The sequence below is a fragment of the Triturus cristatus genome, chromosome 5_2 (assembly GCF_964204655.1).
Source record: "Triturus cristatus chromosome 5_2, aTriCri1.1, whole genome shotgun sequence".
In the NCBI taxonomy this organism is placed as follows: Eukaryota; Metazoa; Chordata; class Amphibia; order Caudata; family Salamandridae; genus Triturus; species Triturus cristatus.
The window spans coordinates 588378719-588402050 of record NC_140588.1 but is presented as its reverse complement, the minus strand read 5'-3'; the positions used below and the strand labels follow the sequence as shown (position 1 = coordinate 588402050).

At 42.2% G+C, this 23332-nt stretch overlaps 1 protein-coding gene across 1 annotated transcript in view; it reads left to right on the top strand.

Moving 5' to 3' along the window:
* The window catches only part of LOC146829043 (gamma-aminobutyric acid receptor subunit gamma-4-like), a 2063907-nt gene that overhangs the window by 1698139 nt on the left and 342436 nt on the right, over positions 1 to 23332 (top strand). Inside the window, exon 7 of the mRNA XM_085607669.1 lies at positions 11834 to 11986. Within this exon, the coding sequence (XP_085463795.1) occupies positions 11834 to 11986 (153 nt within the window). The remainder of the gene's footprint in view (positions 1 to 11833; positions 11987 to 23332) is intronic.

Below are 23332 nucleotides of genomic sequence, written 5' to 3'. Positions count from 1 at the left end.
TCAACTATACCCCCTACACTCTATGCCACTCTACTGTACTCTAATCTATTCTGCGCCATTGCACTGTATGCCACTGCACTCTACACCACTTTACTCTATGCCATTAAACTCTACGCCTCTGCACTCTACCCTGCACCACTCCACTCTATCCAACTTCACTTTACTCTGAAACAATTTACTCCATGCTACTGCACTCTATGCCACTGCACTCTACGCCAATGCACTCCACTCAGCACCACTGTACTATATGGCACTGCACTCTATGCCAATGCACTCTACACCACAGCACTCCACAACACTCTACTCTACAACATTCTACTCTGCACTACAGCACTCTATTCCAATGCACTCTATGACACTTTACTCTGCATGACAGCACTCTCCATCACTTCACTCTATGTCAATACACTCTACACCACTCCACTCTGCACCACTCTATGCCACTATACTCTATGTCACTCTACTCTATGCCACTCTTCTCTACTCTACGCTTCACCACTGCATTCTACGCCATTGAACTCTATGGCACTCCACTCTGCAGCACTCCACTCCACTGCACTTTACTATGCACCACTCTAATCTAAGGCACTGCATTCTATGATGCTGCATTGTAAGCTGCTGAATTCTATGCTGCTGCACTCTATGCCACTGCACTCTACCCTGCAGTACTCCACTACATGCCCCTTCACTCTACTCTGAAACAATTTACTCTACACCACTTCACTATATTCCACTGCATTCTACACCACTGGACTTCACTCTGTGCCACTGCACTCTATGTCACTTCACTTTACTCTGAAACAAACTAGTCTATGCCACTTCACTCTATGCCACTGCATTTTATGTCACTCTACTCCACTCTGCACCACTCCACTCTATTCCACTGCACTCTACGCCGCTCTATTCTAAACTACTACACTTTATGCCACTGTATTCTATGCCATTGCACTCTGTCACTGCACTCTAAACCACTGTACTCTACTTTGCTCCACTGTACTCTATGTCACTCAACTCTATTTAACTAGACTCATTGCCAATGTACTCTATGCCACTCTACGACACTACACTGCACCACTCCACTCTGCATAATTTTTCTCTACGCTGAAACAATCTATTCTATGCCACTGCACAATATGTCACTATATGCCATTGCACTCTACGCCACTCTGCTCCACTGTGCACCACTACACTCTATAATACTTCACTTTACTCTGAAACAATCTACTCTATGCCACTGCAGTCTATGCCACTTTACTCCACTGTGCCACTCCACTCTATGCCACTGTACTCTACACCACTCTAACCTAAACCACTGTACTCTATTCCTCTGCATTCTATGCCAATGAACTCTACGTCACTGCACACCACTGCACTCTACTCCACTTCAGTGTACTGTATGCCACTCTACTCTATGTCACTGCATTCTGTGCCAATGCACTTTGCACCACTCTACACCTCTGCACTCTAATATACTCTACTTTGTATTGTATGGCACTGATTTATAAACTGCTGAAGTCTACACCACTGCACTATGTTGCTGCATTCTATGCCACTGCACTCTCTTCTGCACCACTCCACTCCGCACAACTGTACTAAATGCCAATGCACTCTATGCCACTCTACTCAACACCCTACACCACTCTACTCCACACTACTGCATTTTAGGCCAATACACTCTATGGCACTTCATTTTAACATAACATAATGCGTATTTGCAAAGCGCACATTCATCCAGAAGAGTATCTTGGTGCTGAATAACAGATGTTTATTATTACCCAACTTTATGGTACTTATAGTACCGACCTCAGAAGGATGAAAGGCTGATGGACCCGCCAATATTTAAACCTGTGACTATGTGGTCAAACTCAGGCCCCTAGAGTGGATGCATTAGTCCACTAAGCAACTAGACTCAGCCACTCCATTCTACTCCGCTCTATGACTCTGCTCTCTGTAGCACTCCACTAAATGCCACAGCACTCTACGGCCCAGTATTATATTCTACACCACTCTATGCCACTCTAATCTGCACCACTGTACTATATGCCACTGTACTCTATGCCACTCTACTCTGCACCACTCCACTGTGTACCACTGATGCTGCATTGTATGCTACTGAATGCCATGCTTCTGCACTCCATGCCACTATACTCTGCAACCCTCTATTCTAACGCACTCTACACCAGCCCACTCTACTCTACGCCCCTCCAGTGTATGCCACTCTATGTGACTCAACTCTGCTGCTCCAATATACAACACTCTACCCCACAACACTTTTTCCACTCTTCTTAATTTCACTCTACGACACTTCACACCAATTTCCTCTCCTCCACTAACTTTTAGGCATGCTGGAAAGCAGCTATGCTGGTGTACAACATAACTAAAACACATTGGCCAAGCCAGTAAACTTGCAGAGGCAAGCCCCATTGGTTTTGCCAACGCTGGGTTTTTGTTGATTTTGTTATCCCTTGAATGTCTTTCCATTTCAACCTTCTCTTGTCTTCTTGTCATGACTCCTCATGTTATTTTTTCCAGGGTCTAAATGTAACTAATCAGCAAAATGAAGTTCTGTTGCCTTTTTAAAATTTGTAGTTTTATATAGGGCAAACTTTACCCAAAGGTATTTACATGCTTTATTTGAGCACCAATTACATTACACAAGGTCACATTCATTTATAAGGCACGGGGTGACTAGGTTTTTTGCCCAGAATCACAAGATGTTGAGCCAATGCTGAGTCGCTCTAACCTAGTTTCCCAGTTCCAAAGTCAGTAGAGCTGGCTGTAATAACACCACCTCCATCAAACGACTGCAACGCATCCAGAACGCCTCTGCCCGACTGATCCTCGACGTACCACCCCCACCTGAGAAACCTGCACTGGCTCCCCGTCAACAAGAGGATATCCTTCAAGCTCCTCATCCACGCACACAAGCCTACCTCAACAGACGACTTTCCTTCTACATCCTCAACCGCCAGCTCCGCCGACCTCGCACTCGCCACCATCCCTCGCATCCGAAGAACAACCACTGGCGGGAGATCCTTCTCCCACCTCGCCGCCAAGATCTGGAACACCCTCCCACTGAGCCTACGACAGACCCAAGACCTGCTGACCTTCAGGAGACTACTCAAGACATGGCTGTTTGACCAGGAGCACCCCCGCCTCCCAGCGCCTTGAGACCCTCGCGGGTATGTAGTGCGCTCTACAAATGATTGATTGATTGATTGATTGATTGATTGATTTATTGATCTCCTCATACTTTCCTCTGCCCTTATGTTATCCTGTTGCTATGTAATTTTTTGCATTTGATGGAGCTTTGACATATAATTTCCAGGAATAGTGTGAAGGTGTATAAAGAATGATTTTATTGTAGAAGTTTATTTAACACAAGATGCTGTTTGCAGAAATATCTGTGCAGTAAAGTTTTATTATAGAAACCATGATGTGATAGGGACTTGGAGAGTAGCAGAACAGTTAAGAAGGGAGATAAAGAGACTGCGCAATACTGTAAAATCTTTTTTTCCAGTGCATAATACACAATAGAACCCATGTTCCCAGGAGCAAAAAAGTTAACAAACTAAACGTTCCTGTAACAGTTTTTTAGGGCCCAAGGATTTTACAATTTTAAATTAGCCAGTGTAAAATAAAAATGCTGCTAGATTACAACTAGCGACATGACAGCATTTTACATGTAGCGAGAAAGGGCCTTTTATAAGAAGATGTACTTGTTAACCTTTTGTTGTACAGCTGCCTCTGAAGTGAACTTTTGTACAATGAGTGATGCGGCTCAATGTTCGTTTTTCAGAATACGTTTTGTTGTTTAGCCCATTGAATCCACTCCCCCTGGGCTACAGTAGTCTGGGATGCAAGGTTGCCCTGGGATGTCTTGCTGCTGTGCACACACTGCTTTAGGGTGTGAAATGGCCCGGTCAGAATGAAGCTGAGAGCGTCAAGCTCTCAGCCCTTTGTTATGCTGAACCTGGGAGAGGCCCATTCACAACTGATCCAGGCCATAGTCATGACAACAAAGGCAGACAGAAGAGGCTGTCGCCATCAACCTGAGCATGGGGGAGGCTTTCCACAAAGGGCGGGGCACTTTGGAAGAAGGACAACTTTGTCAACAGTACATGCGATTAACGCACGCTTCTCGCCATGATTCGCAGCCACAGCCCGTATAGGGCGTGCTACCGGGGCGGTGACGTGGGGAAGGGTAGGGGTAGGGTGGGGGGTTGTAAAATGCGGCATACGGCCGATTTCAGGTAAGTTACGAAAAAAAAAGAAAAAAAAGAATTTCGTTGCACGCGCGCTGCATCGCCAAATGCGATGTTGCACGCGCGCTGCATCGCCAAATGCGATGCAGCGTGCGCAACAAAATTCGTTTTATTTGTTTATTTCGTAACTTACCTGAAATCGGCTGTATGCCGCATTTTACAACCCCCCACCCCACGTCACCGCCCCGGTAGCAAGCCCTATACGGGCCGCGGCTGATGACTCCTACATTCTCAGCATTGCAGAAATGGCAGGGCCAGAGAGGGGCACAGGAACTTTCATTCCCAGGTTCCTGAAAGCGGGCATTTATTGGATCCTTGATATTTTGACTTGGGAATTCATTGGGAAAATCGACTGGTAACTCTAAGGTACTATTAAGAATACAATCCCATCACTAAATTATATTCAAATTCAAAAGTAAATGCAATACCTTTAATTTCAAATCTCATTTAGAATAATACCTTTGTCTAGTCCTATTAGTGAGAGGATATTTTTGAAATTCGAATTAGTTTGTATATGTGTATGCTTTTTCCCTATTATCAATGTTATAGGCACAATGCTTGTGAATATTTTTTGTTATGTGGTGCCGGTAGGGGTTCTCTGCATTGTAATATTGTTTTATTTTCTGTATTCTGAAACTTGTAGTTATTTTTACCTGTACAGTTACAGTGCTACCAGCACCACAATGAGAAAAGAAGATGGGCTGAGGGATGAATATAGAATAACTGGATAACTGTATGTATGTACCACAAACCTAGCCAGAGGCAACAGGGCAAAATATGAGAGGCCAAAGACATACTTTATGCCAAAATTGTTTCTAGGGCATGAGGGTGGGCTGCTGTGCATGGAGAGGGGAAGGGTGCTTTCCAAAGAATTAAGTTGATGTAAAGTCCGCCTCTGTCAAATCATTACACATTTTTCAATGAAGAAGAGGATGATAGCATTGTACTTGTCTGTTGAATGTGGTATTTATCTGTCTGGAAAAGATTTGGTGAAATCCTTAATTGTCTAGAAGAACATTCTACTTTTGTTTGCTGCATCTTTGATGCTGAATGCATGGATTTTACTAGAGTGAGTTCATTGGTGGACCAGCTTTTCTTCCATTTTTTCTTGTCATTAAATGCTGATTGACATCGAGCTATGTGGAGTACCAGGGTGCTTATGATTTGGTTATATACGTATGGGCATTCACTTGTACATGAATGTCTGCATATTCTTCCAGGAATGTATTGACGTTTTCAAGAAGGGCATTGATGTCAGAAGTCAGGGTTAGGCTTTATTGGCCCATGAGATATGTTCAAGCTGTAGAATGACATGAGGCAGCATTATCCTGCAGGTGGTTGATGTTGTTGAGGTGAGAGAAGAGAAGAGGATTTGGAACTATGGCCTACCAGGATCCCTGTTAGAGGACAATCCAGGGAGTGCTTTTAACCAATGATTTGCTCTGTCCAATTTACTGGAAGCAGGTCAAAAGATTCAGTTTACTGGGATTGGTGATTCTAAGCCTAAAGGAGGGCTGTTGCTTTGTTAGCAGACTTTTGTAGACTGATTGATGGGACATAGTTTACATAATGCAGGGTTTCTAGCAGTTGTGGTCCTGAGCCAGAGTTGGACTTGGACGAAAAATACGTCTGAGCATCTAAATAAAAGTGTTCCCTATTAGCAAGCAAGATAGCTAAAATGTGACCCCCACACTCGCAAAACAGGCCAGTCTTGAAATTGCAACAACACACTGTATGGGTAGATTGTACGATATGTGAGACTGCATGCTTTTGTATTTGCTGCAGCCAATACTTGTAGTAATATCAGGGAAATCAGCAGTAAAAACCAGCCCACATACTGACTTGTCAGACCAATCCATTGAGCGGCACTGCTTGATTGCCATGCATGAATGAGATGGCTGCTCCACATGAGGGGCCTTACAACTGACAAGCATCTGTCCCTGTGGACTGCAATTGGATTTGGGAGCATGAAGGAGGCGGAAGTTGATGAAATGCAAGGGTCTGACTGGGGCATACTTTTGCATTATGATCTGAGGGTAAGAAGCAGTTGAAGCATTTTTGAATTTGAAGGTAAGGACATGTTCTTAAACATCTTGAAGAATTCTCATAGACAGTTCATTTCATTTTAGATTTGCCCTGAATAAAATTCTTGTTTGGCTTTGAAGATGGTGAAATAACTTAAAGTGTTTCTGGCATGCTTGAGGGAAGTGCAGGAAAACAGACAAATTCCAATTGATGGATTTTCTTTTTTGCAATTTCAGCACTTTTGAGTACCACATATTGTCTATAGTTCTTTTAGGCGGGGGAACATGAATCCGCTGTAAGGGAAATTATGGAGTGTATGGGGTCCATGATTGATTGAGGGGAATTAGTAGTGATGACATGCAACAGATTTTTCTCCAAAATGTATTTGACTGAATAGGACTTTCCTTTGGAGCAGAGGTAGGAGGTGGGGTGTTTGTTAGTGACAGTGCTGGGTATAGGCAGGACTATATTGAAAAAGATGGTTATTAAAGATGGTGTGATAGTCATACCAAATGACAGGGGTGGCAGTATGTCCATGGTGATCTATAGTGCTAAACAATGGCCTTTGATTTAAAGGAATGCAGTCTCTGCTATTTCTAGGCTGATGCTACGGCACTTGCCAAAAAACTCTTTGAAGGATGGGATAGTTTGGTCTGTGGCCTGAAGTTGAATCACCCATTGACAGGCGGACTGGATGTGAGGAAGAAGTTGTTTAGGAGAGAAGAGAAGTCTTCAAAGAAGCTTTGGACAGATCTAGGTGGGTAAGAGCAAGTATGGATTTTGATGGAAAGGTTGGGAGGGTCCTTCCAAGGATTCAAGAGTTCCTGTCACAGCTGGTGAGCTTGACAATATGGATATTACTCTTATGGGCAATGAGTGAGACATGCAGTCTACCATAATGTCCGTGGGTAAGTTTGTGGGCTAAAGTGTTAAAATGTAGGAAGATAGAAGGCAGTGAGTCAGGTTTGAGTGACAATTGAATGGTTGTATGATAGAAGCACAAATGGTTTTAACACGTGTGCCTCTACCACGCACACCAGCCATGAATGTGTCTTAATCACGCATTAATTTACCATGCATGCCTTTACCATGAAATTTCGTGGTATAGGCATGAATGGTAAAGGGGTATGTGTGGCTAAGGTTGCCACTAACCCGCCTCCCCCTACCACCCCTGCCCCCTGCCCCACGCTGTCCCTTAAACTACCCCAACCCCAACACTAAAAACGACCCCAACTATCCATTCCTTTCCACTGTCCTAATGCCTAGAACCCTACGCTACTCCAACCCCCCTTCCCACCACTCTCCCTTAAACTACCCCAACCCCTTCCACTGCCCAACTACCCATTCCCCTCCAACTGCCCTAAGGTCTAAAATCCAGCACCCTAACTTACACTACTCAGGCCTCCCCCCTGCGCTGTCCCTTAAACTACCCTAACCCCTTCCACTGCCCTAAAACCTACCCCAACCCCCTCGCAGCCCTAAAAACTATCCCAACTACCCATTCACCTCCGAGTGCCCTAAGGTCTAGAACCAGGCTTATAATCAAAGCGGTGAAATTCTAGGAATTTCTGGTGGCATAGCTAGTATTATTAAGGCAGTACTTTACATTAGATAAATTTTGTTGTACATTTTGTTTTACACTGACAATTGGTAGATGAATGGTGAGAGTTTGTAATTAATCAGCTTGTGCAGCTGTTCTGGAGAGTATTTCTTAAACAAAGATACGGTATTCAGATATGTTAGTTTTACGTAGAAGTAATCAATGGACTCTACATGTCAATGGCACTGAGAGAAGAGTGCTGGTCGCAGACCTCCAAGGCTCAATCACCTTGTGACCGGAGAAGGAAGTCATGTGACAGGCTGGGATTTGATCTTCCCATCAGCATGTTTAGAAAACTGCTGAGCACAGCCCTTGCAGTTAAGTGGCAGCCTGGGTATGTGTTTTCAATGGGCCAGTTCCACCACCTTGCTTTTCTTCTTTACTTTGCTTTCCAGGGCTGAAGGCTGATCAAGCTCTGCAGCCTCAAAGCACTGCCTCCTTTGCCTCTTTTCAATAGCCCAAGGCTCTCCAGGTTAACTACATGGCTTTTCAGGCATTGGTGGACTAAGGGTTTCACCTTCCTCACTAGGTTCTCACAGCTTTTAACTGTTTTTCTCCTTTTAGCAAAGGTTTGGCAGGGCTAGAGAAATTAATAACTAAAGTGGGCAAGCCTCAGTACCAACGTTGTGCAACACCATTTTACTTGAAGCCCATGGGTGCTAATAAACCATAACAAATCACTTACAGCAAGTACATTGTACTTTTGGATATGTCAATGTATGTTGTTATGTTGAAAGCAAGTGTTCCTAATGGGTTTGAATGTTCATACCAGAAAGACAACTACCAAGTTTGCATCAAACACAAGAGCAGGCAATGTTGATAAGGAAGAATTGCATTTTAAAATACACCTTTAACACTTGGTTAATAATATCACTTTTTAAACATTTATTCATCCAAAGTATGCATAGTTTCTGTCTCTTGGATGTATTTGGGATCATCAAATAGCATGATGTCTGTGTGAGCTACATGCTCCTAACTTTGAATCCAAGGGAAAGTTTCTTCAGCCTTCCATCCTTGAGGTTGGTAAACTGTGTACCATTAACTGGATAATTGTAATCGTTTCGGATAGCGCTTCATACCCCATTGAGAGGGTCAGAAGTGCATTATCAGAAGGTAGCCTGCTACAGGCTTAGCGTGAATGGCGGTGTTTTGCAGTGAGATCTATGTGGAAAGCATTTTGGTGCTGTGCATGAGGGCCAGAAGTGATCTCATCTGTCTTGGACAGGAGAACATATCAGTGTGATGAGAGAAAGAATGTGCACAGTTTGCATTAATTGGCTGCTATGATTTACTTTTCAGCGTTGATCACTGTAATGAAAATGTGCCCACTGATATGATGGTTACACTTTCATTACCATTAATACTGATCAGGCCTCTATGTTGAAGTGGCCCTCAGGAAGTTAATCTCTTTTCCTTACAGCAGTAAGACACTTCAATCAAAAAACAAATGTCACAGGGTTTTTTCTCCTAGTGCATCAGGGTATTTTAAAAATTTCCATCTGGGGACTGACATGCTTCACATGGCAGTTTCAGAAAGGAAAATTCAATAATGGTAACTGCAAGCTAGACCAACTGCCATTTTATCTGGTGTTCGTCAAGCAGACAGACCAATGGGACAATGGTTTCCATTAGAGTTGGCTGAGGCTCCACTGACAGAAATGAGTCGGAAAGAAAGTATCCCCTTTGGGCCGCAATCACACCATACACTTACAACCATACAAATAGTGCAGCCCACATCATCAGAACATACATTTATAGAATCTCAAAATATATATAAAACAAAGATTTATTTCATATAATAAAAACAACAAAATTAAAACTTAATCATGTTAAAAAACTTTTAAAAGATCTTTCATATTTTATAAATACACGTATCACAAGAATAACAAAATTAATCTACAATTTCAAAACATAATACACGCAGACAGGAGAAAACAGTAGACAGGGATAATTCATATCACTGTATAGAATCACCAGCAACTTCAGGATTATCTGTCACAGTTGAAACATTTCAGAGACTTTTTCATGAACTGGCAGTTATCCAAGTAATCTAATGTCTTCACACAAAGAGCATAGACCCGTTTAGGTGGGTAACACACTGTTAAAACCACCTTCTTCAGGATTTGTTGAAATCTCCCGGTTATCAATGACATAATCTTTCAGTTATTAATACTGAAGCAGACCTTAAGAGTCCTGAATATACTCTAAGGCTATTCAGGACGCACCACCCAAGGTGCGGTCCCCTTGCGATTTGAGAGAAAAAAAGAAGGAAGGACTATCGGTGTCCGGGTGATTTAATTTTTATAAAGAATAAGGGTACCTGCCTGAGAGGACCATGATCATCTGCCTAACAGTTGTGGAATTAAAGTTGACAGTCTGAGAATCTGCTGGAGATAGATATGTATCCCTTCATTGTTCTGATCATTATTGGTAAAGTGTGTCTTATTTTAATACAGATTTTATACCGCGTATTGGGATTTTGTATCAGAATCGATTGGCCATTCGTCCTGAATAGCCTTAGAGAATAATTAGTGGTTTCAGATCAGAAATAGCATGTCATAAACAATCATTTCAGAAAACATTTCAAAGAACATTAACAGTGGGCGTTTTAGACAATAGTACAGAAATAACAAGAAACAGTGTTGGAGTCAGCAGCTGTGTATTGTATTGAACAGATTCTGAATAATACTCGGATCATGAAGGACAGTAAGATGCTGTGTATGTTGCCAGTGCACTAGTTGTTGCTGCACCCAGAAAGAACAAAGAACATTTCTAAGAATACTTTAGAAGTATAGGAGTGGCAAAGGAGGGTCGGGGAAATTCACCATTGACATCTCCTGTGGTGTTCAAGTCCTTCCAAACAGCCGACTGAATTTAATGAACAGCCCATTATAGATCAATGCATGGGGTGGCCTTACCATATCTGGGCTCTATTCCACTGGTAGATGTGTGCTACACAAATTTCAATAACAAGATGTAACATATCAATAAGATAAATAAATAATTCAAAAGACAGGACAAACAACCCGTTAATTGCGAGCACCTGGGGTGGAACACAAAGTGAAATACAGATGTGCCCAACCTGCTTTTACCTGAAGGTGAGGACTCCACGGCCTTGGCATCATGGAGAAGGGGCCCTCAGGGGGGTTGGCCCCCTTTCGGCTCACAGGGGTGACATGCCCTTATTCTGCCTTACCGCCTGCTCGCAGGGTCAATTCAGCCTTCTGTTCTTCAGAAGTTGGCGAATTAAAAATAGTAACCAAAGGTATTTACTCTACATAGAAACAGCACGAGTGAGGTATGAAGCTGGTTACAAATATTATACAGGAGAAGGCGAAGCCATATTTGTAGATGGTATTTTGTCACCCTTTCTAGAGTAATCAGTGGATTCTTACCTGGCAAATAATGATGTGTTTTCAATAGGATTCAGTTTTGTATTCTTTAGATACGTCACAAACCCTTTGAACGAGTATTTCTCAGACTATTTTGCACAAGTTGAAATGAAATGTGTAAAACTACCTAAAGAATGTCACACCTCCCCATTGTTTATTTAAGAAATAGGCATGTGTTACATAATCACGTAGTATAGCTAGAGGCCAGTAAAATAACATTTTAGTCTCACACATGTATAATATTTAAAAAGAAATGACTGAGTGATGGACACTTACATTTTTCGAATAGTCTTTGCAAAAATCTATATCAATATCATATTTAAGGACAAGACAAACTACTAGGAATATGTTCAAAAGAATGATTTAAACACACTGGAAAACCACGGATACTGAGCTATGGTTCCTTCATAACCCATGGCAATTATTGAAGGTGTTTTGCTTGTGCTCATATCAGGCATCAGTGTCTTGATATTCCTTAATTATACGCTGAGTGAGTTGCCTTGAATTAATTACACCTGCTTCTTTTCCCTCTTTTTCTTCTCTCTTCCAAGGAGATTACATGGTGATGACAGTTTACTTCGACCTTAGCAGACGGATGGGCTACTTTGCTATTCAGACCTACATCCCCTGCATCCTGACTGTGGTCCTGTCCTGGGTTTCTTTCTGGATAAAAAGAGACTCGACGCCTGCTCGAACATCTCTCGGTCAGACACGTTTATCATTTTCAAAATAATACATTTCTTGCATGTTTGTTGCAGTTGTATGTCAGAACAGATATAACGTCTGACATACATATTGTGTCCTTAACATGGCTTAACAATATATTGTCCTATTAGCTATACATTTTCTATTATTAGCTCCAGTAGGGTGATATTTGTTCTAAAAAATACTTACACCAAACGATATTCTAAAAATTATATTCTTGTACCACACCTTACGCTGTTCTGTGCTACAGAACAGACGCTAAAAATGCATTCCTCCTCCACTTGCTGTTTGAAGATTCCCAAATTATTGTACATTTAAACATATTTTACATTCCTGTTATCATCACTATTTGTATTTCCATCTCGAGTCTATTGTTCCCAATAATTCACCTGTACATCCTACTATCAGCTTTTTGTAGCCTGTTGATGTTGATTTATGTGTTACCTTGCACGCTCAGCCAGAGGAAAAAAAGATGAACTATTAGAAGTTTTTCATTAGCTTGAAAGTACATTTTAGTTTGTACAAGTTTCATGATGCCTTCCAAATGAGTATTCCACGGACATGAAATGAGACTCCTGAATTTTAAAGTGAAAAATGAATTCAGTGTAACTTAAGAAGAAAATGTGCAAGAGAGCTCAGATTGGTTGTGAGAAATGGGGAAGAGGATAAGACCAGCGGCAAATATTTGCTAGTAAGGTTTTGAGCCAATGGGTCCTGCTTCAGAAATTGTGGTGCAAGCTGTCACATTGCCAAGAATAACATGAAAATAGAAAACTGTAATGGCGGCACAGTAATAACATCCTCTCAAATACTGTCCACTCTATATGACAGAAAAATCTTGAAGTATCTAATTAAGCAAAAAGCACTAAGTGCCAACAAGAGACATTTGTCGTGCTGGACAGGGACAAAGTCAAATGTTCAGGCCGACAGCGATGGAGCATGTGCTGGCTCCAGGGTCCAGGTTAGGCAACACAGTGGTGGCATTGCATCGGCACGGCATAGCACAGCAGTGGCGATGCGTCGGTTCCGATGAGCACAGGGGCTACGATGAAGAGTGCTCAGTGTTGGCATCAAGGCTGCTGTTGACAGAGATGTTAAGACCTTGAGCCAGTGCAAATGTCATGTAGTGCTGGTTACAAAGGCGATGCATCAATCCTCGCAGCAGAGGCGATGTGCCGGTTCTGGTCACACAACAGGTGTGATGCACTTGTTCCGATCCATTCAATGGCAAGGATGCACCCATTCTAGAGAGTATGCACGGGTTCTGACTGAAGCAAGCACCTCAGATCCACTTCCAAGTGCCCAAGCACGGGCGGAACTAGAACTAGTCACAGACTTCAGGGGGATGGCTAGTACTAAACAGTGTTGAAGGGGGTACCATTTTGCTCACTTTGAGCCAAGACAGAATTAGAATACACTTTTGGAAAGCCAATAGGACCCGGTTTAATGCGGTAATGCGTGGAAAAGGCATATGTTCATGCCTCTTCTTTTCTGCAGTAGCACATTACAGCCAGATCTTTTGTCTTTGCCAATGCATTCCTCTGAGACACCAAGCACTGCTGGAGCTCAGAGAGTGTCCACCAGACCTGCGAGCATCATATGTCATCAAGGTTGTTGGTACCAAATGAGTCCTGTGCATGTCAGAAATAAAAGCACTGAAAGCTTTCTGAAAAAGTGTGTTTTCTGAATAAAAATAGCATCAACTGCATAATGGTAACATGCTTCCAGGGAACAGCATGATGTTTGTGGGAATTTCTATATGTGCCCAATAAAGTACTCCTACAGACTTTCGGAAGTAGACTTGAGGTGTGATGAATACACCGGGATAAAGAAAATCATGGGAGCTTCTATATAGCTGTCACAAAAAGAGGTGGGCTCATCAACAGCTCAAAAGGAAGGAGTATCCATTAAGAATAATAAGCTGGGTACCTCTTCACAATGTAAAAGCATGAACATGTTGGTATTTCTATAGCATGCACCTAAGAGCAACAGAGCATTGCCCATTATGGTAAGTGATGAAAAACAATGCAATATTGTATTCATCAACTGGTGGCTTATATCTTTTGTTTCACACCCACTTACACTATATCTGCCACATTTAAATTTTAGGCACATTGTGATAAAGTGATTTCTCAGAACTGCACAATTTTCAGTCAATGCCAAGATCCGCAGACTGACAGCTTATCCTCTAAACCACATCTCCTTCATCCTTAGTTACTGACTAGAACTTTCAAAAAGCTTCAAGCATTCAATTTTAGCACTTCTTATGAACACTCATGTTCTGTTAATGTTTTGACATACCCATTAGGCTGCATGACTCATGCTGTCTAGTGAGTGCACCAAATGCAAATTATTTTGGTATTTAAGTTTTATGTATGGGTAACACCTAAATGATTTGTCTCATGTTTAAGATTGAGGTTTATCTATTTGCATATAGACAATGGTTTAAAGTTAACTACATACAAAGCATGTATAATGGGTTACTGTGTAATCTGTTCCAATATTGCCAGTGATGTGTTCAGGAGATATATTGACCTTGTACTTTGTACATGTCACCAGAAGTCTGAGATGGCAAAGACAAGGGACTTATTATGTATTTTCAATATTACAAGCTGTTTTATTCAAAGTGCAGCTAACAATGGGCATTGACTGGAATTCAAATGTTGAGGTTTTGTTTGCCTGTCACAAACAAATTCTTGATAAAGCAATAGGCAATGGTGGATTTATGTGATTCTGTGGCTTCAGAGTTCACAGCATGATTTTGTATTTACTGAATTTGCCACATAATTTCCAAAATCTGTATATTTCACAAAAAGTGCTGTTTCCAGGTCAAACAGATGAAAATAATGCCACATGTCAAAGCACCACATATTTTGCATTTTTTGTCGCATAATTTTGATAATCTTGGTCCTACCAGATGCATAACCCTAGTAGCATGGACAACATAAAATCTTTGCACAGTGGCCACAAAATCTGTATTTCACATGTAACCGTGATTTTTTTTTACTCCGAGATGTAGTGATTTCTCACTAATCTCCTTTGTACCCATCAGTATGGAGCAGAGATCATGATGGGGATGTGCATTGTTTTTAATGTGGTATTTTCTGTCATTTAAGGTAGTGTTCAAACGGTTGATACATCTTTTTCAGTTTTTGTTCCTGCAATACTTCTTTAAAATAGCTAAACTCCTGGCGAGAGAAATGAAGCTATATGGTAAGCTGCAACTATGCAGCCAGTTCCGAATTTGTTAGCAATAAATTAGTTTAATAAAATACACACTTACACCTAAAACAAACTGCGCTCTCTCACTGTTTCTTTCCCTACAAACGAAAGAAGGTTAGACAAAGATGCACAGATTTAAATGTGTGCATGCTGCAACAGAAATTCATCATGGGAAGAAGTTTGATAGTCATATTAGTGAAGGACCTAATGCCATGTAAAAATTAAATGTTTTCTTGTTTTGGTGAGCATTGACAGCGTAAGACACTACTGCAGGATTTGATTGATATAGCCAGAAGGAGACCTGTGAGTAGCCCCATGCATGTGGGAATGTGTGTACATGTCCATAACCCTGCTGCACCACTCACAAAGGGTTACTGTAGCCCCAGCAGCCAGTGCACAAAGCCTGTGCTCTCAGCCAGTGTGGAACCCATGTTCCTTTACCTAAACGGATGCCTGTTGCTCTCTCACAGGAAAATGGAAGGTACAGCTAGCAGTGTAGGGGAGCATGCAGAGCTTTTGTTCACTGAGGGGACCATGATTTGAGTGTCCCATGATTTGAGTCCTTCCCTTTGTTGGGGTGCGACTAAGCCATACATTACAATGATCACACATGCACTAACAGTGGTTGCTGCAAAAAATCCCTCTTATTGCACCCACTGAGGTTGACCTGCTCTCACAAGCTATTTGCTTTACTCCTCCAGCCATACACTTTGGGGTTTGCCTACGTCAACCATGCCAGGTAGGTGAATATATCAATTTCCATGCTCCTTCAGTATGTGAAGGGTTTATGGTTGATGTTTGACATGAAACACAATTTAAAAATTGACTAGACTATCTTTTACAATTCTAAAACATAGCTGCTAGGTGAATATGTCACACTTGCAAAACCTTCATTCAAACATAGTACTTAATTGCCTAAAATTAAATGTGTGCTGGTGACACTGCCCAGCGAAACAGTGAAAAACAGACTTCTTATGAAGAGAGCAAAATGAATGGCAGAAATATGCTGTGAAGTTTGCTTTAATCAACGTAGTTACCACTTCCTGCTTCCATGCCCCCAAAATGCTTAATGTACACATGCAGAATGATCACCCAGGCCCTCATCAGAAGAAAACTAGACTACGGCAAAGCACTTTGTTGGAATCACTGTCTAACTGCTACAAGATGTCAGACAGTACAAAACCCAGTGACCAGATTCACACTTAGGCTTTCCCCTGTGTTCCCCTGATCCCACCCAACAAAAACCTCAACTGTCTCCCCATTCACTAACCTACACACACTGCAGACACCAAATAATTCTGCACAGCCAGAATCCTACTTGCACACAACCCACAGATACAATAAACAGTCAGCTGTTGTGCTTTCCCTCACCTCATGCCCAAAGCCTGGAATGATCTATGTCTACAAATTTGATCTGACTCCTCAGTAAGTGAGCTTTGCAATAAACTGAAAACATAACTTTTCACCTGGACAAGTCCCAGTCACAGCTGACAAGACCCCTGCTTTCTCATTACCAGGATACTCTCTGGTGTGAGCTGTCAACTTCACAAATGTCCCAAACATAACAAGGTTTGCCTTAACATTATTGTTGTAGTGTTGTTCATACATCTCTCACGCGGGTGTCTCCTGTTTCACACTCCATCGCTGTTCTTTTCCATCTCAGTCATGCTCTCCTCATTTCTTTCTCCACTTTCTGCCCATATTTGCACACATGCGTAATTCTCTTTCACTATTATCTACCATGACTTTCTCTCTCTGTCTCTCTTCAATCAGTCTCTCAATCCCTTCTCTCTCACTGTCACCATCCCTCCCACCTTCTCCTCCTCACTCACTATCAAAAAGATTAACCTGGGTGAGATATGTATGATACTTCCAAAGAATACTTGCTGGTCATGGTTTTGCAGTTCCCACAGAACCTCAGATTTTACATTACAGGAATGAGTGCAGAAAGAACTCAACTCTGGTTGTGAATTGGCTTACCTCAATCTATATCTGCACAGGGGATCTCCACTAAGGTTGGGAGGAGTTCACAGAAAATTCCATGTAGTTATTGAAAAACTCCACGAAATTCCGCATAGTTCCGTGAGCTGGTGGAGTTCCCTTCTATCATGGAAATGTAGGACCATCCATGTCATTTGGTGATAAAAGAGGAACATTCAGGCCTCTTTCAAAACACTTCTCAGGACATGAATGCAGTGCACCTTCTCTGGCCCTGGCTGTGGAGGAAGTAGGAGTCTCGGGCGCCCCATTCACCACCTTACCTCACCTGTCAAGGGCCCAGGCACTGCCCATGGATAACAGCAGCAGCACTCTCCCCACCTTTTAGACTGCCAGGACGGAAGACAAACAAGCTTCTCGGAGCCCTCCTGAGTACTGACCTGCAGATCCAGTAAGTATTGTTCCCACCCTTGCTCTTATTGGTTCGCTGTTTCCTCCACCCAGGTTTTTTTTCTGATGATGAAAAATGTTGTGCTTTAAAAAAAAACATTTATTGAAACTAGTGCTGCTGAAGTGTCTTACATTTCTTAAACCACTCACATTAGTAATATCTGAAGTTCTTCAGTCATATTGTGTTTTTCATTAACTCACTTTCTGTGATTGTTTTTGGTAAAACATTTTAAAATGGTGACACAGTGTAATCTCAGTGATGAAAAGCAGTTGCTTTTTTAAATTCAACATGTCATGTCACTAAACTTTTATCATGTGGGGCTCATTGCTGAATTATATATCAAGTTCTGGCAGTCCGGTAACGCTATTCATAGCAAGCTCAGTCAGATAGAGTACAGCGTATGGTGAATGATCACATCACCTGTGAGCCTCTACATCCAATCAGTTTAATCTTGCTCTCTAAAAGGACTTTTTTTGTCTTTTCTCATTAACATTTTCTGGTTAATAATGTCAAATCAATGTAAAATATTTTCTGCTTCCATCACTTTCTAAGCGATAGCTCCGACTCTTTGTATCAGTGGCATCAGACCCAGAGACAACAGTAGTCTATGTAATATTCTTTTAATCACTATTTTAATCTTCTTTAAATGACTATGACATAGCACTCGCTGACACCCCCCAAAAAGATACATTAACTCTGGGATTGCGCCAAAAAAAGTGCCATCTTGCGAGCTTGATGCAATTTTCTGAACTTTTTCATCATCTCATTTCGATGCTCGGGAGAGCCAGCGATGCTCCCTGATTATGTTCGCAATCACTCAGACATCTAAAAGACACAGCTCGCACACATGAGTCTTCGAAATAATTTATTATACGCGCCTGGCAGAGGTGTGCACACAGAAGATCACAGACAATGCTGCGACGACAAAGAGAGTTAAATTAATCTGTTCCAGGGAAGGCTTTCAATTTTTTATTAGGGGTGAGTGCACGTGTAGGTTAACTCCACTCCGCCAGCTGTTCAGCTGAGTTTTTTTTTACCAAACCTCACACTCCAAGCTGAGTGCCACAACTCCATGAACTCCACTGCCAGAGCGGAGTTTGCCACCCACCCTTAATCACTGCTCTCTGCAATGGAGCTCAGCTGCATACATGGAAGAGCTCAGCTCTGTCTGCCCAGGTTCACAGTACTATGTATGCAGGAACTCAGCTCCAGCTCAATGAAAGTAATTACCTATGGGTATAAGGTCTTTGCTCTATCTGTGCATGGGTTCAGCGCTATGTATGCAGGGACTTGGCTGCCTCTCTGGCGGAGTTCTGCTCTATCTGCAGATGAGTGAGTTCAGCTCTACAAGATGATAAGTTATATTCGTTGCAGAGCTCCACTTTCTCTGTTTTCACTAGAAACTATTTTTCTTTGAAGAATTCAAGTCTTCTAAGTCTTCAGCCTATCTCCAGAAGAACAACCAACTTCCTCTCCTTAATAAAATAGGCACCAAAATGAGCTCTTGATACTGACCAGACTTCACCCTTTTGAATTGTGATGTTTTAATTGACTTTGCACAGCAAGAGTTGGACACATGGTGCTGATTACTATTTACCCTGTCTCAATGGCACATCCTCTTTCTTCCCAGAGTGCTATCTATTGTGAACTTCTTCTTGATGTTCATTTCTTTCATGTCATTTTAGTATGTCATTTTGATCTACATTTGTAGCGAGGAAAATTAGAAAGAAAAGGGAAGATCAGGAGGAGACAATGTTATTTATGAAACAAGACAAAGGTGAAATGTGTGGGGGTGGAAAGTGGCAGGTTGATAAAAATGAGAAGGGAGGGGAACAGAAAACATGAGAGAAGGCAGTGACATGTGGGGAGAGGCACAAAATGTATGTAGGTCAGGATGAACAGTGCTGAAGTCCAGGTGATTACCTATGGGCAATGCAATAGAAGTTAAACTGCACTGCAGCACATGGGAAAGAAACAGTGAGATTGAGCAGAAAAGCAAAGTTAAAGAAAAAACATAACATTTTAACTCTTGTCTCTGAGCACCAAGTTTTAGCTTTAAAATTGGTGGACTCTGAAAAGAGGAGAATCAGATGGACCATGTCTATGAAATAGTTTGTTAACCCATCGGACTAACCCACTGGACTACACATATCGGTTTGAATCCTTCGAGATGCGAATGTGTCTTGGATTTGTAGAACGCACCATTCTCCCTGTTGCATAAGGTTTTCCAACCACCAGCTACCATTTGCAGCAAACCAGAAAGATGATTAAGAGGTAGAACAGATGAGGACACAGCAATCTGGGGAAAAACCCTGCTGCTGTGGAAGAAAGCTGTGGTGATAGAAGTGCCAGGTGCTGTCTATCAACAGTATCATTCTGATCCAACTCTTCAGTCTATTACCTGACTGTCCCAGAAAGAAAAGCGGCCAAGAGGCACACAATGACCTCCTGGAAGGTGGACTGTGTGATGTTTGAGGAGCATAGTTCACTATACTTCTATAATTCATTTTATTTAGCATATATAGTGCAAACAATACTGATTGGGAAACATTAGGACCACACCTCCAATCACATGCTTATTTAAGCAATCCTGCCCCTTTTTCGGAAGAACAGGTTGCAAAAGCCATGATTGAGGTTAAAGCAGGATCACCACTTGATCCTTGCCCTCACTTTACCTTCTCAGAACTTTTATTGGTCTTATGCCCCCATGTTACTCATATCTTCAATAAATCCCTGGAATCACCTTCATTGTCACCTATATGGAAGGAAACTGTGGTATCTCCACTGTTAAGAAAAGGCAGGCTTAGAAATCTATGATCCTGCAAACTACCAACCAATCTCTCAACTACCGTACTTATCTAAAGTACTGGAGAGACCGGTCAATAAACAACTAGTCAATTTTCTAGAAACTAATGACCTCTTAGATCCCTCTCAGACAGGATTTAGAGCTGCCAATATTACAGAAGTCAAATTACTTGCCGTGTCAGACAACATTAGATACTTGGTGGACCAAGGTAAAGCTGCTGCACTGATCCTTCTGGACCTAACGGCGGCTTTTGATACTGTATCACATGACCACCTACTGTGCATCCTTCATGAAAAAGGAATACATTCAAAAGCTCTTCAGTGGTTCACCTCCTTCCTACAAAATAGAACACAAACATTTTCTTACAGTTCAAATACGGAGTCCAGCAGGAGGCCTTCCTTAGCTCCATTCTTGTCAATCCCGATGTCTCCTCCTTAGCTGTGAGTTGCAGGAAATGGGGCTTTGATATCTGCTCCTACGCAGATGACGCGCAGCTGCTAATTGCCCTGAAAGACAAGCATGCGGATACCAAAAGTAACTTAATTAACTGTCTCACTGAAATAGCAACCTGGATGATGGAACATTGTTTAAAGTTAAACGCCGGACAATCGGAGATCCTGCTTTTCAGGGGAACACACCTAATTTAGCACAACACCTGGTGGCCCCAGGCGCTGGGAGGTGCCCCAGAACCCAAGCAATTTGCAAAAAATGTGGGCATACTCATTGATAATGCATTGTCGATGCAAGATCCAGTTCGAACGCAGTGCGGAAAAAGCTTTGCTATACTGAAACTACTTCGAAGCCTTTTTTCCTGGATCCCCTTAAACTGTAGAAAGTCCATTACCCAAGCTTTATTTTCTAGTAGACTTGACTATGGGAATGCGCTCGATGTGGGCATGCCTGAGTATCTTTTATCCTGACTACAGGTGGTCCAAAATGTGGGTGATACACTGGTTTGCAATAAAAGCAAATACAGCTCGGCATCTGAAAGTTCGAGAGAAGTGCACTGCCTGCCTGTACGCCAAAGGGCTAAGTTCAAGCTCCTTTGTTATGCACACAGAGTGCTACACAGGAGCGAGCCCCGCATCTTGCAAGATAAGTTAGAATTCTACGCTCTCCACGAAACTTGAGGTCTCGCCATCAGGCACTGGACAAGATCAAACGGACCAGAAGGTTAAGAGCAGGAGACGTATCCTTTTCCAAACTAGCAGCTGTCCACTGGAATGAACTTCCACTAGATCTACGCCTAACAGACTTCTCTGTTCCCTAGATTATAGTCAAAGACAGCTACCATCCCGGCCGACGCCTCAACCTGGAACTGTCCACAACCGCCCTCCCCATATCAGGATAATGCTCTTGTAGCACCGTGATGTCCCTTGGGATGAATGTTGCTCTTTACAAATACAAATGCATCAGGCAGTACATCACATCTGCTAAAAATGGGGCTGATAGGGCGCACAAATGAGTGCACCCCTGAAATCAATGAACAGCCACAAAGTGAAACAGAGGCAGGAACCCCAGTTCTAACTCAGATTATTATAGGCCTGTTCTTCCAGTCCTATCATTAGGTCCACTGGAGAAATAGGAATGTACAGCTGTGGCATTTTTTGCATAGTAATGGTTTTGCTTTCTTTGCCACACAATCCATCATGTGCTGCATAATCTCCAGATTTCAACCGAACTTTTTTATTTCTATCTCAAAATGTCCAAACGTTACTAAAAACCTAGCAACATGGGCTGCTGCATTGAGGACGTCCCTTTGAAAAGGTTGACTGGTGACCTATCTGCTGCTTATTGCTATATTTAGGTGTTCGGTCTCAAAAAGGTGCAACCTATGCTCAGAAACTGTTAACAAGTGTAAAAATGACAAAATAATAAAATGATACTATTACGAAGTGTGCTGCATTAGGCAGCATAATTTGCCTTTTCTTGCTGCATAATTTAGTCAACTTTGCCACATAATTTGGACCTCCCTGATACATAATTTCAGTGGCCCTGCCTATGAGAAAGCTGAGAGGGGTATTGAAGTTGGCTCTTTATAGCAAAACGGAAAAATCTCTGCAAGCACGCATAAATTCCGCGAATACGTGGAATTGCTTGTTCGCAATGTTTTTTTTCTGTTCGCGAAGGCTGTTTGCGTGCTCGGGGGGAAATAGATAGTGAATAAGCATTTTGAGAACGCGAACAAGCAAAAAACTGATTGATTGAGAGTGAATGGGATTGAGTGAGTGTATGTGTGTTTGTGAGTGTCAATGAGAGTAAAAGTGTTATCAGAGTTTGGGGTATGCATGAATAAGTGAAAGGGAGTAGGAGGGAGTGAGTGAAGGAGCATGAGTGTGTCACAATGTGTTATAGATTGGATTTTGTGAGAGGGAGAGGAAGTGATCATGGTGCAGCAGTTGTACCACGGCCCGAATCAGTGAGTGTGTGTTAGTGTGCTAGTAAGTAAGAATGAAAATCAGTGAGTATGAGTATGTTTGTGTGTGAGTAAGAGAGGGGGGAGTGAGTATGAGTGAGAATGCGCAAGCGAGAGAATATCAGTTAGAGTGAGTGAGGGAAAAAGAGTTTAAGGCCCAGATTATCAAAACATTTTGCAGAACACAGTGCAGCACACAAAGCTGCTGTGTTACATGAGAGAGCAGGAAAGCACCATATCTACAAAGATTTGGCACCATCCTGCGTTCTACCTAGCGCTGGCACACAATTAAGCTACCAAGCACCATACACACACCTTTGTCTCAATGTGCAAAGCTGTCTGGGTGAGTCTAGTATAGGTTTGTACTGGAAGGGTGCCACTGCAGTACAAAATACCATGCTTTGAATACCTTTAAACTCTTCTTACCCTGGATTTGTGCTGTACAGTCCAGTGCACATGCAAAGTGGGAAAAGTTAGGAGAAATAGGAGCCTTTCTCCTTTTGAATGCCTGC